This window comes from Myripristis murdjan, chromosome 14 (genome assembly GCF_902150065.1).
Source record: "Myripristis murdjan chromosome 14, fMyrMur1.1, whole genome shotgun sequence".
Lineage (NCBI taxonomy): Eukaryota > Metazoa > Chordata > Actinopteri > Holocentriformes > Holocentridae > Myripristis > Myripristis murdjan.
Window position 1 is genome coordinate 35708052 of NC_043993.1, and position 15637 is coordinate 35723688.

At 40.8% G+C, this 15637-nt stretch overlaps 1 protein-coding gene, 1 long non-coding RNA gene and 1 other non-coding gene across 5 annotated transcripts; 2 read left to right on the forward strand and 1 right to left on the reverse strand.

The window, feature by feature from the left end:
• Positions 1-977: 977 nt before the first annotated feature.
• Positions 978-1049, forward strand: trnaq-cug (transfer RNA glutamine (anticodon CUG)). The gene has a single exon. It is a non-coding gene; the product is annotated as a tRNA-Gln (tRNA).
• A 321-nt stretch (positions 1050-1370) lies between these two features.
• psmg1 (proteasome (prosome, macropain) assembly chaperone 1) lies at positions 1371-9867 on the forward strand. The gene is made up of 7 exons (XM_030068009.1): positions 1371-1573; positions 2984-3090; positions 3569-3714; positions 4871-4933; positions 6012-6228; positions 8201-8331; positions 9677-9867. The coding sequence occupies exons 1-7, from the start codon at positions 1452-1454 to the stop codon at positions 9752-9754; spliced, it is 864 nt and encodes a 287-aa protein (XP_029923869.1). The 5' UTR covers positions 1371-1451; the 3' UTR covers positions 9755-9867.
• Positions 9868-10763: 896 nt separating this feature from the next.
• LOC115370931 (uncharacterized) lies at positions 10764-14210 on the reverse strand. 3 transcript variants are annotated; one of them, XR_003929313.1, is made up of 4 exons: positions 14096-14210; positions 12473-12621; positions 12114-12222; positions 10764-12022 (listed from the first exon to the last, which is right to left on the reverse strand). It is a non-coding gene; the product is annotated as an uncharacterized LOC115370931 (long non-coding RNA). The 3 variants fall into 3 exon arrangements; XR_003929312.1 differs by having other exon boundaries at positions 12473-12624; positions 14096-14203; XR_003929311.1 differs by lacking the exon at positions 14096-14210 and having other exon boundaries at positions 12473-13205.
• Between the last annotated feature and the right edge of the window lie 1427 nt (positions 14211-15637).

Below are 15637 nucleotides of genomic sequence, written 5' to 3' on the forward strand. Positions count from 1 at the left end.
GAGTTTCCCTCTGGTCTCTGTGAGGTGTGTGTGTGTGTGTGTGTATTATATGTATATTGCCTTTTTATTTCAAGTATAAAAAAAGTTTTCATATGAATTTTTTAAGTGACATTTCACAGCGTCACCCTGCAGAACGGACAGAGCCTGACACCTCGTGGCAGCTTTTGGTTACTGCAACAGAATTTGAAACGAGAACAAGCCAGGAAGACGCGTTCACCTTTTTTCTCTGCAAAGTGCAAAAGTTAAAAAAAAAAAAAGATCATGAAAGAACACTGAGCTTCATCCCAGTTTACCTCACCAACAACACACAGACTGACCTGAATGACCTCTAAATCCACAATTTTCAGAGTTTACAGTTCTCAGGCACCGTGTCTAATCTCAGGCATTGAGCTGTCTAGGATTTGAAACATACTCAGTTGAACACAATGGACACTTTTCCCCCTGGACAACTTTCCAGGCTCAGAGGTTTGAAAGCAGTGAACCAGAGAAGCTGGGCCTGTTCAGACAGGAGCAGCAGGTTTACAGGCCACAGGCCACAGGCAGTGTTTACTGCACTGAACTGGTGCATCCTGGGAAATCCAACAGAGTGTGCTGATCTGGGTTCCAGTCTCAGGAAGGGGAAGCGATGTGCCTCACCAAAATGTGGAATCTGGTGTTTAGAGCATCACAGAGGAAAATACACTAATGGGCTTGGTGAGACCGTCACAGTGAAGACGACACACACACACACACACACACACACACACACACACATATGCATATATATATATATATATATATATATATATATATATATATATATATATATATATATATATATATATATATATAGGGTTTTTAAAGTGTGCTGAATAAATAAACTTAATTTGAAATGATGATATAGACTTTTGATTTTGTTGTGATGTTTCAGTAGACAGAGCAGTGTGTGCGTGTGTGTGTTTCTGTGTGTGTGTCTGTGTTTTTGAGCGTGTGTGTGTGGTTCCATGGTGTAATGGTTAGCACTCTGGACTCTGAATCCAGCGATCCGAGTTCAAATCTCGGTGGAACCTGATTTTAACAAGTGTTTGTGTGTGTGTGTGTTAGGTTTGAGTCTGTGCGGTCCACAGCACACACACAGCAAAAAGGAAATACTCTTTTATTTTCTGTACAAGAAGGAAGACTAACCCTGCGTTCCAATACCCATACTACCATACTATTTAGTAGGGAAAAAAAGAATTAGTATGTCCCAATACATACTAAACTACATACTTTTTAAGGGCAGCTGCAGTACATACTAAAAGTAAAAAGTATAAGTATGCGATTTGGAACGCAGGGTAAGTGAAGATTAAAGATTGGCTTTACTTTGAAAAGAACATAGCGGAAGTCCTGTTGGGCGTCACCGACCAGGAAGTGTGTGTCCGCCGGGCTGACGCACATGACGCAGCGACACTCCGGAGCAAACAGCGGCGAACATGGCGACGTTCTTCGGGGAAGTGGTGTCTGTTTACTCCCGGGCCGTGGAGGAGGACGACGAGGAGGAGCTGGAGGAGCCCGAGGAGGACGAGGAGATCCGCCGCGAGCTGGAGGAGCGCAGGTGAGGCCAGTGTGTGTGTGTGTGTGTGTGTGTGTGTCACAGCTTTAATCTCTCACATGCTCTCCGTCAAATCTGTACTTTGTCATTTTACTGCCGTCAAACTTTTATTTTCACTGTTTTCGGGCTGTTTTCAGTTTCAGGTCGGAGCACATCGCGCGCGCGCGCGTGTGTGTGTGCGTGTGCAGCTAGAAACATAGGATGCTGGGTCATATTCATCCTCACTGACTCTCTCTCTCTCTCTCTCTCTCTCTCTCTCTCTCTCTCTCTCTCTCTCTCTCTCTCTCTCTCACACACACACACACACACACGCATGCACGTGCACGCACAGGCTGCAGTGTGGGTGAGTGAAAGAGACAAGAAACATTAATGTATAATATTTTCTAGCAGTTTTAGGAAGAATCCTCCAGCAGCTTCAGAGGAAGTTTTAAAAAAAATCTGACTTCATAAAAAAAAAAAAAAAATATATATATATATATATATATATAAATATATATATATATTTATATATATATATAAATATATATATATATTTATATATATATATAAATATATATATATATATATATATATATATATATATATATATATATATATATTTATATATATATATATAAATATATATATACATATATATAATATGTTGAGACATTACATGAGCTTACTGAACCGATGCCACGGTGAACGCACGCTGTAATCAGAGCTAAAGACTTTTTACTCGCTGGGTGTAACAATAACTGTCTCATAAGGTTATTTGGTTATTATACTGGTTGGTTATATTATAAGGTTATTTTCATAAGGTTATTTGCTCCACACAGGAGACAGACAGACAGGTTTATCCTTATTGCAAGGAGACAGGCACTTTACCTCCCACCTGTCTGGAGGACACCTTTCCACTTGTTGTTCTGACACTGCAGAATGAGACATGGAGCTCAGGGTCACTCAGGGGTTTGGTGCTGTTGGTGTTGGGGCTTGCTGTGTGTATCTGTGAGCTGAAATAAAATAAATAAAATAAAAATCAAATCAAATCAAATGAAACCGCAGGCTTGGAGTCTGACATGTGGCTTATTATATCAAACAAGACTTTACTGTACAGAGTGGGGATGGTAAGTGAGTTCTGAGAGCTAGGGGGGATTAATATCATCATTAATATCCCTTTAATCACTGTGCTTTTTTGAATGAAACCGGTGCCTGTTAGGGTTAAAATGTTTTGGGTGCAGAAGGTCACAGGAAAGTGTTTAGGGCTCGGTGAAGTCAAAGCAGCTTGTCGTGTGTTTGGATAAAAGGCCCAGTTTGAAGTCGATCAAATATACGGCTGCAGAGATAATGGAGCTGCAGACGCACACACACACATTTACAGTTTGATGTTCTTCTGTCGGGACAAGCGTAACGTTCCCCGTCTGCTCTCCTCAGGGAGGTTCGTCTGCAGTGGAGCGCTGACGTCGGCGAGATGCTGAGCTCCGGAGCCGCTCGGCTTCCCTGCTCACACCTGATCCTGGCTGTGGGCAGCAACGCCGCCAGTGAGTCGCTCTCAACCGCTGAAAACGTGGGAAGTCCGCAGAAGAACATGGCTGTGGTTAACTATTACTGCAGCATATTATCATTTTCTGCAAATACAGGGTGACCCAAAAAAACGGGAACTTTTTAACAATCCAATAAAACCCAAGAGTGATGGAAGAAAAATATTTTATTCATAGTAATTGAAACCTGAAAACATGCCATTTAAGAAACAATGATGGAATTTTCATTTTTTAAAAATTGTGCTGCCACTTGCTCATGTCTGCCAATACGCACTTCAAAAATTCCCGTTTTTTTTTTTTTGGGTCACCCTGTATTTAGTACACAACATTCATTTGTTCATGCAGAGTCTTTATCTGTTCATTAAAATCTCTCCCAAAGATCATGCATTTTCAAAATAGAGAAGTGTCATGTGCTGCTGCATGAGGTTGTGTGTGTGTGTGTGTTGCAGATGAAGTCTGACAGGTTGCCTCTTTGCAGGGTTTTTGTCTGTGTTTGTTCTCCACTCTGCAAACTGGGACTCCGTGGGACACGCGGCGTTCTGGAACGAGATGACGCAGACCGCGAGCGGGCAGGCCGGCCCCGAGGCGGGCTGTGTTTTCTACAGGAACAAGGACAGCCCCTCCGTGAGTGACCCGCCGAGCAAAACGCTCCGAAAAATCATATACAGACTTTTATTTATTTTTTATTTTTTAATTGTCATCATTTTATTCAAAAATCTTTTTTTCTGAAATCTCCTGAATTCGATGTTTTGTGTGCATGAATTGCACGTTAATCAAAATTGTCACTTTAATAATCAGAATTACCTGTGCATGCTGTTACTGTTGCCCTGTGCGTCATGGGAAGCTCATCTCAAACTTTTTTTATGTCTTTTTTAATCAAATAGACGTCAAAACAGTTAGATACAAAAATCAACATTAACCCTGTGAATCCTAACAGGAGCACAGTAACTGAGCCCGACCCAAACCCGGCAGGCGCTCTTTTTTTTTTGTGTTCAAACCCGAGCTGAGCCCCAGACTGTGCTTGTCCTCCATCGCCAGCTTACATTGAGCAGCTGAAACAGACAGCAGGTCCATCGTTTTCCATTAAAACAACACCAACATGACCAAACCCAAACAGAATTTCTAAATTTTGGTTCAGCTGCAGCCCAACCCGACGGGTCCCAGCAGGCTCGGCTCGGGTTTCCACGCTCTGATCTGTGTTTCTGTCCACAACGAGGGCACATGGGGGCTCAGTATGCAGAAAATACTGCATATGGCTGCAAAAAAAAAAAAAAAAAACCTGCAGTATTCAGTGATACTGAATATCAGCCCGAGCAAAATGTTTATGCACACATGATGACAAAAAAAGATTAAAACTGCACTTGGCGAGATTCATAATGTAAATAAAACATGAATTGGTGCTGCAGCAGAAGAATCCCATCTCCACTAAGTGAGATCCCTCAGATTACAGTCCCTGCAGGGAAGTGACAGATTAGCATGGTGTTGCCAAACTGTTGTGACTCAGTATTGCTTCATTTGAATATTATTTCATTTGAATGAGTTTGCTGCTGATTTTGCATGAAAAGAAGTTTTTGAATTGTGTTTGAGATGTTTTAAATTGACATCATATAGAAAAGTTCCATTATAACGGCCAAATATCACGAGCTGTCAGATCCACTGGCGGGACAGTCCTGTGTGAGGTTCGCTCCTGGGACTGTACCGTCCTGATTTCTGTCTGAAACACAAATATCTTTTATGCAAAATAAAATAAAATAAAAATGTTCCTGCGTTCTTTTTGAAGGTGTTGATATGCCAGATGACGAGCTACATTGCAGAGGACCAGCTTTTCCAGTGGACAGAAAAGGTAAGTTTAATATAACTCCTTCTTTTGAGCAGTAATCACACGAGAGGGGAGGCTGTCACAGACGCTGAGTGTGACACACTTTTTTCCCTCAAAAACAAACAAACAAAAAAGTTGCTAGCTGTGGTAGGTTGGCTGAATTAAAAAAAAAGAAGAAAAAAAAACAATAAAAATGAAAATCAGTTGATGTCACTGGCTTTTTGCTGAAAAGTTGAAGTTGGTTAGAAGAAAAAAGAAAAAAGATCCACAAGCTGTGATTCCACCGTTCATGCCATCAAAGACTGTTGCAAGTAGAAAGCTGCGACTGCTTCGTTAAAAATATCCAGCAGGTTTGGTGACGTTTGGACAAACTGATGTTGATTTATGGCCAAATCTGCACCACACACATGCATATATTTGTAACCGGTGGCGCCCCCTGCTGAGCGATTTCAACTAGTTCTACACGCGTGGTTCAACACTTTTGATTTGTGTTATGCCACAACACTTTTTTGCTTTTGCAGTGGAACGGTCAGGGTATGTTTGAGGTATTTATGTGGACATATCCTGTGGCTTTGGTAAAGATTTAAAATAATAATAATGATAATAATAATAATGATAATAATAATAATAATAATAAATGCCAAATAGTACAGTGTGAGCGTTTTATTTGCCTGTAAAATATAAATCACCTTCATGAGTGATTTCTACTTTCATGTCAGCTGGAAAAAAACTGTTTCAGATATTAACATGCAATATGGTTTGGCCTTCTGGTGGTGCTAGAGGAAAGGTCATAGGTCATAGAACAGTTATCAAAGCTGTGGCTTATTCAGAAAAATAGCCAAGGAAATGACCTTTGACCTCTTGTAGTGCCTGTGCCCAGGCCTTTGGTCCAGTAGAAAAGGCTCTCTCAGATAACGTCTGTCTCAGCTCGACTGGCTGAGGCTGGATGGAGGCCTGGAAGGGTCACTTCTGCCTGAGTGCCTGTTGCTCTCCGGTGCTGCTGCACTAAAAGCAGCTGGTGGTGCTTTTTGCCTTTTTGTGTGAAAACAAATTTACCTGCAGGACAATAAAGCCTGTCTCTCTGTGTGTCTGTCTCCTGCAGGTGTTTGGCTGTCTCCAGCAGAGGGCGCTGAACGTGACGGTGCTGTGCGACAGCCCGGTGGCAGAGTACAAGTCGCCGGACTACGTGAGCAGCAGCTCGGTGCCCTTCCTGCGCTCGCTGCAGACCTCGGCCTGCAGCGGGACGGGCCCCCGCAGCGGGACGGCCCCCTGCCCCCCCCTGGAGCAGCCCAACATCGTCACTGGACTTCCAGCTGCAGGTAGAGCGCGCCCTCTCAGCTGGGACTCAAACTATTATCATATTTCAGAGTGGGATCAGTTTAACATTGACACTCAGTCATACATGATAAATATTCTGTTTATGAGACACGCTGGTGTGTGGCTGGGATATTTTTGGAAATAACGAGCAATAATAAACCTTTTTGCTTTTTCTTTTCTTTTTTCCCTCGGACACCAAGAAAAGAAATTGTGCTTCTTGATTTTCAGATGTTGGGCCAGTTAAACATTATATCACGATTCTGTGACTTATGGCAGTATCTTACCATGGTGTTTCCTCAGATCAGGCCTGCTATCTCACAGTGTAGTTTGGTGCTGACGGTAACCAAGGCTACCCACCCAGGCTGCTCATAGATAGATAGATAGATAGATAGATACTTTATTCATCCCGCAGGAAATTCGGTGTTCAGGTCATCCTCACCACCACTCTGATTTAGCTGATTTAGCCACGACAATAGAGGCTTTTGAATAACTCTCTCTCTTCCTCACTCTTACATTTTGCCACATTTTTCTAAACAAAAATCCTCTCAGTTCCTCCTCTAGCAGGACGGTGCACAGCAAATTTAGAAGATTTTGTATAAATGGCATTCAGGTTATTGCGTTCAGTGCCAGAATTTGTGGCAGCAGTCGGGGCAAAACCACAGCACCAACCCCGACACCGTCGGTTTTCAGCCGACCTGACGGAGACCCACGCTGTAGGCTGCTGTCCATGTCCGCCGACAATATTTACACCGATTAAAGCATTGTAAGCTTCTTTATGTATGTACTTAATGTCAAATACCTGTCACCACCAGAGGAGAAGACAAATTATGGACATTTTAGAATCGCTAGATTTCAGCTTGAAGCTATTAGTCCAGTATTTTTAGGCCAAAATTGGGGTCAACCTAGGACAAATTGCAAGAGAAGCAAACTCAACTGATTTTGTATCCTCAGTTTGTCCTGAGTGAGGGAAAAAAGTCCCAAGGAATCCCATTGGTGGAAAGTTTTGAAAATCACCTCTATATGACCATATAATACCAAAAAACTGTTTTTAACACACAGGGGAATGGGGTTCAAAATTTTATTTTCAGATATCACTATAAAAATTCACAAGTTGATTACACACACAAAGACAAGAAAAAAAATTAATTACAAGTTCTTAGAATTATTCTGTTTACGCATGCATATCACACATTATCTGATTTGATATAAGGAATAAATGCCAGAAGAGACATTTAAACAGTGAATTAAAAAGTTAATATATAGTAACCTTGAATTAAAAGGTTACTATATATATAGTAACCTTTTAATTCACTGTTTAAATGTCTCTTCTGGCATTTATTCCTTATATTCCTTATTAGCGCATATCCAATCAGATAATGTGTGATATGCATGTGTAAACAGAATAATTCAAATAACTTGTAATTGACTTTTTTTCTTGTCTTTGTGTGTGTAATCAACTTGTGAATTTTTATAGTGATATCTGACAGTAAAATTTTGATCCCTTTCCCCTGTGTGTTAAAAACAGTGTTTTTTGGTATTATATGGTCATATAGAGGTGATTTTCAAAACTTTCCACCAATGTGATTTCTTGGGACTTTTTTTCCCTCACTCAGGACAAACTGAGGATACAAAATCAGTTGAGTTTGCTTCTCTTGCAATTTGTCCTAGGTTTTTTCATAAAATGACTGGACTATATGGGACTAATTTACCAAAGCTGAACAGGTGAGGATTCCTTATCGTTTGGATTGTGATGTAGCGATAAACCTTCATTCAGTCTGTTCTCCAAACCATCACTGAGGGGAAAAACCATAATTACCATCCAGAGAATTAGATGCTGTCAGGATAATTCAGCTGTGAGTTATTTTTCTCTCAGGACCGACAGGAGACGCCTGACTGACAGACCTGAGCTGCTTTGCTCGTCCTCTGGCTGTTGGAAAATAATTTTGCCTAATTTTTATTTTTTTGTCACATCAGTGCTCAGCTACTGCCAGGTCCACCACATTCCTGCCATCGCCTACCAGTGTTACAGTGATGTCATCAGCCCCGACTCCATCACCATGGAAACCTACAAACCTGTGCTGACCAGACTTGGCAAAGTTATACAGGTGAGCTTCGTTTTTTTTAAAAGGGTTTTTACTGCCAGACGTTTAATTAGTGATGCTAAAGACAGATGACCTGCTCCTCCTGGAGGCCGGTTGGACAGGTGATATTTTCTGTTTCTGTGCACACGCCACACATGTCTGATTGTTGGGATGGAAACAATAATGCATGTGCAGTGTAATATGAACCAGGAGAGTCCAGAAGAGGGGCACAGGCCCAGGTGGCCTTTGGTTTTTGGCAGCAGACGCTCACATCCCACACCTGAATGTCGAGCTCTTTTTAAACAAACCACCAGAGTGCAGAAACAGAACAGAAGTGCTCAAGAGTTTGTAAAAGGCGGGGTTCATTCACCCAGGACAAAATGATCAGCAATTTAAAGAAAATACTGGAATACAGTTGTCCCTCGCTATAACGCGGTTCACCTTTCGCGACCTCACAGTTTCGCGGATTTTTTTTTGTGCAATTTTGCATGCTTTTTTTTTTTTTTTACAGAGCGTTGTGTTCTGCGTCCTGATTGGCTAAGGGACTGTAGACCATTGTCAATCAATTTCCTCCGTGCCGTGTCTCCTGTACAGTACAGAATGCGTTCAGCTTGTCAAATTAACCCTAACCCTAAACAAGAGAGAAAAGTGAGAAAATGTCAATGCCTGTCTGAGAAAAGTGTATAAAGTGTGTAGTGAGGGGTTTTACAGCCTTAAAACATCTAGAATAATTGTAAAAAAATAAAACTGACTACTTTGCGGATTTCGCCTATTGCGGGTTATTTTTAGAACGTAACTCCCGCGATAAACGAGGGACCGCTGTATTTCAAAAACATTTGAGCAATAGAACAGAGTGAGAAACATGGGCCCTCTCTGGCCCCCGTGCCCAGCACCACTCAGGGGTCTTTTCTAGTCTCCAGGTGGCTCAGGTGTCATTTCCCCCCTCCAGCGCCCCCTTGTGGAAGCAGCAAAGTGTCTTGTGTCCCTCTGAGCTCCAGGGGCGTGTTGCTCCTAAAATGAGCAGCTCTGAGGTCAGTGCTGCAGGTTTCTCTGCTGTCTGAAGCTCATTATCAGGACAGTCACGGTGGCGTCCATAGGGGGCGCCACCCCGCAGACGTGGGCTGGGACACAAACCAAACACACCTGCAGACCAGGAGCTCAGCTCGTCCAATCAGAGCCCAGCGTGTCATCGCTGCCTCGCTCCCTTTTACTCAACCTAACGGTGAAATCTCACTCGTAGCTCCTGAAAGTTTGAGATCCTGTGATGTTGTTGGATTAAAAAACAAACACCTGACACATGGTGTACCTTTGAATCCATAATCAGCAGCGTCTGTCATCTTCTTAATCTCTTTCTTTGCTCTTCTCTCAGCTGGAGCCGCTTCCAAACGCAGACGTCCTTCGCAAGTTTGTCACAGCCGCTGACTGCCGGAGTAATCTCTACATCTGAATGAGGCCAGGCTTGGGGTTGCACTATGTAGTTTTATTTTTTCTGTCACAAGACGGTTTCAGTTTTGTATTGAATAGTATAATTAAATATTAATAAAAAAACATTTGCCAATACTTGAGCTTTTTGATTTCTTTTGAAGAGGAAAAGAGAATGCACGTCTCCCAGCTCCACACACAGCAGCACTTCCTGTGTTTTTTCTCTATCTGTGTAACAGATGCTACATTGCGCCACCTGTTGGCCTGGGATAGGAGTAGCTTTCAGAGCACAACAGTTTCACAGTGTAATTTGACGAATGTGATGTTGTCCTCAGCTGAGGATGTGATACCCAGCAGCAGCAGCAGCAGAGGCAAAGTGAAGCCATGTGGTTCTGTGCTGCTGCTGCAAAAAAAGGAACTTTTTCTGAGTTTCCCAAAGTGGCAGTGATTTAAAATCAGATTGAGCTTCACTGTGGCTTTTTCAATCTAGTTTTCATATTAGCTTGTAGCATAAAAGACATACAAGGACACAAAGACCTACACACAGTTATAGTTAAAGGTGTATTGTTTTATTAAGATTAACAGCTACAAGCATTTAATCACACTATATACAATTCACACATAAAATATAAACTGAGGCAACAATTTCTAGCACAATGTACAGCTAAAAATATAAAGAAATACAAAAATAAAATATAAGAAAATATAAGGACAAGGACAATATTGACATGTGGTGCATGGTACAGTTGTGTGGATAGTATATTGTAAAATATTGTAAAAAAAAATATATATTAATATTGTAAAATGACACGTCGGTCCAAACAGTTTTCAGTAGCAGCTGTCCAACGTGACATTCAGCTCAGTTTCCAGCATCAACAAAAGACAAGTTACAAAATACATATTATATATTTCTGACATTGCCCTGAATCCTTCAGTCTCTCCTGTGTAAAAAGTAATATTTTAATATTTAAATTTAGACAAAGACTTCAATCAATGCAATCAATATCAAGATATGCATAAGGGTCATTTTTTAAATCAACACAGTGATGATATACAAATACACTGAATATGATGTCAAATGTTCAAATAATATTCCCTGCAATGTCCACTCATTAGTTCCCTTTTTTTTTCCTGACAGAATATCAGTGCATCATCATTAGAGGGAAAGAAAAAACAAAAATCTTACATAGAGGTGCCCTGCATGCTCCCAAAATATTTACACATAATGCCACTTCACATGCATTTATCAAGCACATACTTCAGAATATTAGAGGAAAAAACAATCAAAAACACACAGTGCAGAAATACATGCCAAACAAATACAAAACCAAAATGAAAATTCAACCAAAATTCCCCAGCCTGCACATTTCACAGGTCAGTCAGTCAGTCAGTCAGTCAGGTAGGGGTATATAGTGTTACCGGCTGTTCCGCTCAGGTGATCCAACAAAAAGTGATGTCTTGTTTACTGTTTTTTCGTCTTTGTTCCCAGTTTTTGACCCTGTTTTTTGGGGGGTTTTTTTGTGTTTGTTTTGTTTTGCAAACTGGATTTCTTAAAAAGTTAGGAATGGATCGGGACAGAGCTGATTAACTTTTCATGCTGATTGGTCGACAGGGGGCTGTGGCTTCCGGCATCACCAATCACAAAGAGCTTATACCTTCCAAGTGGATTCACATAATACGGCAAAAATCTGAGGTTTGAAAAGTTTTGAAAGTTTTGCTCACGGGGCAAAACAGAGCTCATTTACAGCGACTGGTAAAAAATGGGGACTGGCCTTCCATAACAAGGTGCATAACTTCCTAAATATGCATAAACTGATTCTCATAACGCTGCAAGATTTTGTGGGACTAGGGTGTGGCAGTGGGCAAGAACGAGCTGAGGAACCTTTTACACCACGTCAAAAACGGATGGTGGTGGTGGAAATCAACCAACCACACACACACACACACACACACACACACACACACACACAAGTGTTAAATGTTAACATTCATTAGTCAAAACTGACAAAAGTTTCATTTGGTCTGCTATTCGACATGGACGTCTGATCTCCATCTTTGCAGATTCAAATTAAACTTTGACGTGATGGTGCCTGAGTGTGTCGTCATGCTTTGTCGTTAACGGTACAATGTGCACAGCTCAAATCAAAGGCGTGACAACCTGATTGTGTTGACACTGCAGAAACGTGCACTGTGGCTGTGTGTCCTCCTCACGGTAACACAGCTGGAACAGAGCTGATCGGGCTTTGAACCCGGAGGGCGCTGCTCCAGGCCGCCGTGTGGCTCCGCTCGCGCCCTGCAGAGGAGAAACTCAAGCATTCAGTCGTACCTGAAGAACATCATTACTATTCCATGTAATGAAAATGGACATAGAAATGTAATCTTACTGTAAGTCTGAGGGATCTGGTTCCGGTCTAGAGATCTGCACGGGTTTCCATACTCTCTGTAAACCAGGCCTGACCTCTGTTTGCTTCAGGCTCTGGTCTCTGGATCTGCCTGTAATGTGCGGAACACAGTTCAACCAGTACGATCAGTCAAATAAACATTATAACTGTAGGTCAATATGTGCACTGCCTCTGATGACTGCCCTCTGGTGGTCAACAACATCATATCATCATCACCTGCTGAGGCAAGGTGCATCCTATGTAAAAGGTAACGCTGTGTGGAGAACAGACAAAATTATTGTGTACAATAATAATAATAATAATAATACTGAGTGAAGTTTAAATGAAAAAGCTGAGCTCACTGTGGGTCTGGGGGTTTGGGCTCAGAGCTGCACCGTGCAGAGTCCGTCCTGCTCTCTGGACGCTGCTGTGTGTCCTGCTGCAGTTTCCCTGTTCGAGCACCCATCTCTCTCTCTCTCTCTCTCTCTCTCTCTCTCTCTCTCTCTCTCCCCTGCTGGGACAAAATATGAGACTGAGATGCAGTGAGAGCGCCTCCTTTAGGCAAATAGGCAAGAAATCGGTAAACAGTTACAAGAAAATGACCAAAATTAAAATAAATACAAATATATTAGTTAGAATGAAAAATAAACAAAAAGTTAAAAGATAACAAGGAAATGTTAATTATCAAGATATAATGTATTCAGTAAAAATGTATTCAGAAGGTCAGATCAGTGATGCTAGATCAGATTTATTGGGTGTCTGCAGCTCTGCAGCGGGGTTGTCATTACAAACGTGACCTTTGTGCAAACACACAGAACTTTATTTAGATCTATATTTTATTTTTTATTTATTTAACCTTTATTTATCCAGGCAAACCATTAAGAATAAGTTCTTATTTACAGTGATGGCCTGTCATATCCTGCTGAATTCCAGGGCAATGTAACTCACATAAAATGAAGCACAGGACATGTAGATATTTTCTATTTGATGTGATGCTGCAGCCATAAAACTATGGCATCCTGGCTTTGATATGTGATACATGCATTGTCATAAAAAAAAAGATTTTTATAACTTTGAAGCTATATTCAAGACCTTTATTTGTCCCCAGGGGCAATTGATTCAGCTGCAGTAGCAGTAAAAACAGCACAACAACAACAACCACCACAATGACAACAACAGAGTGAAACACACAAGGCAGACAGTTACATAAAATCAGTAGTAAATAAGTAAATAAATTATTATTATTATTATTATTATTATTATTATTATTATTATTTAAAAAGTGCATGACAGACAAGACGCCACTGCTGCGTGCGCATGCGCCCCTCAAGGGGGTAAAAGTAAATAGTAAATTTAAGAGGAAAAGGGAGCTCAAGGGGGTTTTCACTGCACATTATTTACTGTTCACTGTATGTACAATTAGCCCACTTTTGGCCTCTAAACAAATCCCCCAAACAACAAACCGATTAAAACATTATTTGCCTACATGTCTGGCACACATGTTCACTGTCTACGATGTGCTGCTTTATTTTGAAAACCAAAAACGGCCACAATCTTTTTCTTATTTCTTGTTTTAATAGTCTTTTATTACTGAGCATAAAATACACAATACCTAAAGCGTTATCGACATAGTACCTAATTCCCCTCCCGCCACACACACACACACACACACACACACAAGCCGCGTATCACATGAAAACAAAAACAAAGAATCATAACGCAGATATACACATACCTGTACACCCATGCACCTGCATTTACCAACTTAGAAGAAAAAGGTATGAGTGGTAAACTAACCACATAAGTAATAAAAGTTCGATACAACGAAACAGTACAAAACTTGTGACCAGTCACATGCCTCTAGTTGGGAGGCGGCCAAGACAGAGTGAAAACACATTTATTATTTTACATTATACATCCATCATAAGATATCTAGCTGTGTACTCATAAAGTCTAAAATATTCCCACTGGGAAAATGTCGTTACCTTATTCCCTTTTGCCTTAAAACGAACTGATCCGAAAGTGACGCCAGCTTCAAACACGTCTCCGTTTGTCCTGGATCCCAAACACAGATCAGAGAAAGCTCGATACGTCATCGCGCTGTTGTAGCACGCTGAGCATGTTTTTTCCCCCCTTGTAATGGTTATGGTGGGAAAAAAAAATCCTGTATGATTTAAGACCGAAATAAACTTATTCATTCATTTCAGTGTAGTTCTTGACCAAAAGGATCATTGTTAACCAGAAATGTCCAATCATTTTTTTCAGAACCTTTCATTTCAAGTGAGAGTTATAATAAATGGCTTTAAACCATTTTAAATAGAGGTCATTGCTAGAGAGTGAGGATTCAGTATTTTGGGTATCAATTTCTTCTTAAACAAATATTAAAACAAATATCTCACAAAGGAGAGAGGATAAAATTCAATAAAATAATTAATATAATTTTTCAAAAACAGTAAAAAAATGGAATAGGAAATATTTTAATAATTAATACTGAAGCTGATGGTGCCTTTTTAGGCTACACTGTTCTGATTGGATATCGGTTTCTTGGTCAGAGATCTGTATCCAATCAGAAAAAGTACCCCAAAAATACACTTTATCAGCTTCAATTAAAAGCCATCTCCAATTCAATGTTTTACAATTTTTTTGTAATTATACAGTACAGGCCAAAAGTTTGGACACACCTCCTCATTCAATGCGTTTTCTTTATTTTCATGACTATTTACATTGTAGATTCTCACTGAAGGCATCAAAACTATGAATGAACACATGTGGAGTTATGTACTTAACAAAAAAGGTGAAATAACTGAAAATATGTTTTATATTCTAGTTTCTTCAAAATAGCCACCCTTTGCTCTGATTACTGCTTTGCACACTCTTGGCATTCTCCAGGCATGTGGAATCCATCCCTTCACCTTTTCTGCGTCTCACAAAGACACAGCGGTTGGAGCCAAAGATCTCAAATTTGGACTCATCAGACCAAAGCACAGATTTCCACTGGTCTAATGTCCATTCCTTGTGTTTCTTGGCCCAAACAAATCTCTTCTGATTGGGAAGTTGTGCAAGTAACAACCACAATCCTGTAACTAGCCTATACACCTGCAGGTTATGGAGTCAGGAATCTACCCCCATTAGCCGAGCTTCGCCCGAGGCACACCGATCAAATGGGCATGGCGTATCTGTGTATTCAGATCTGTGGTTCCAAAGAGCATTCTCATGTGCGGACGTGTCTCTGGGTGTGGCCCCGGATTCATGTTACAATAAAAACACAGGTGCAGTTTGCTTTCACTTCAGCCAGACCTTCAGCTCAGTTGCAGCAGCATAAGAAACCAGTATGTACAGTTTATATCTCGTTCTGCACGGTGAAGAGGTCAGGATGTCTCTGACAGAAGACATGAACACAGTGCAGTGAGTCCAGGACAGAAGTAGTTAGAGATCAGTGGGAGAAATATTAATATTGTCCATATTATGTGTTTTTAAATACACTTTTATAAATACACCTTTTTCTTCAAAATGTTTTTCCTGACATG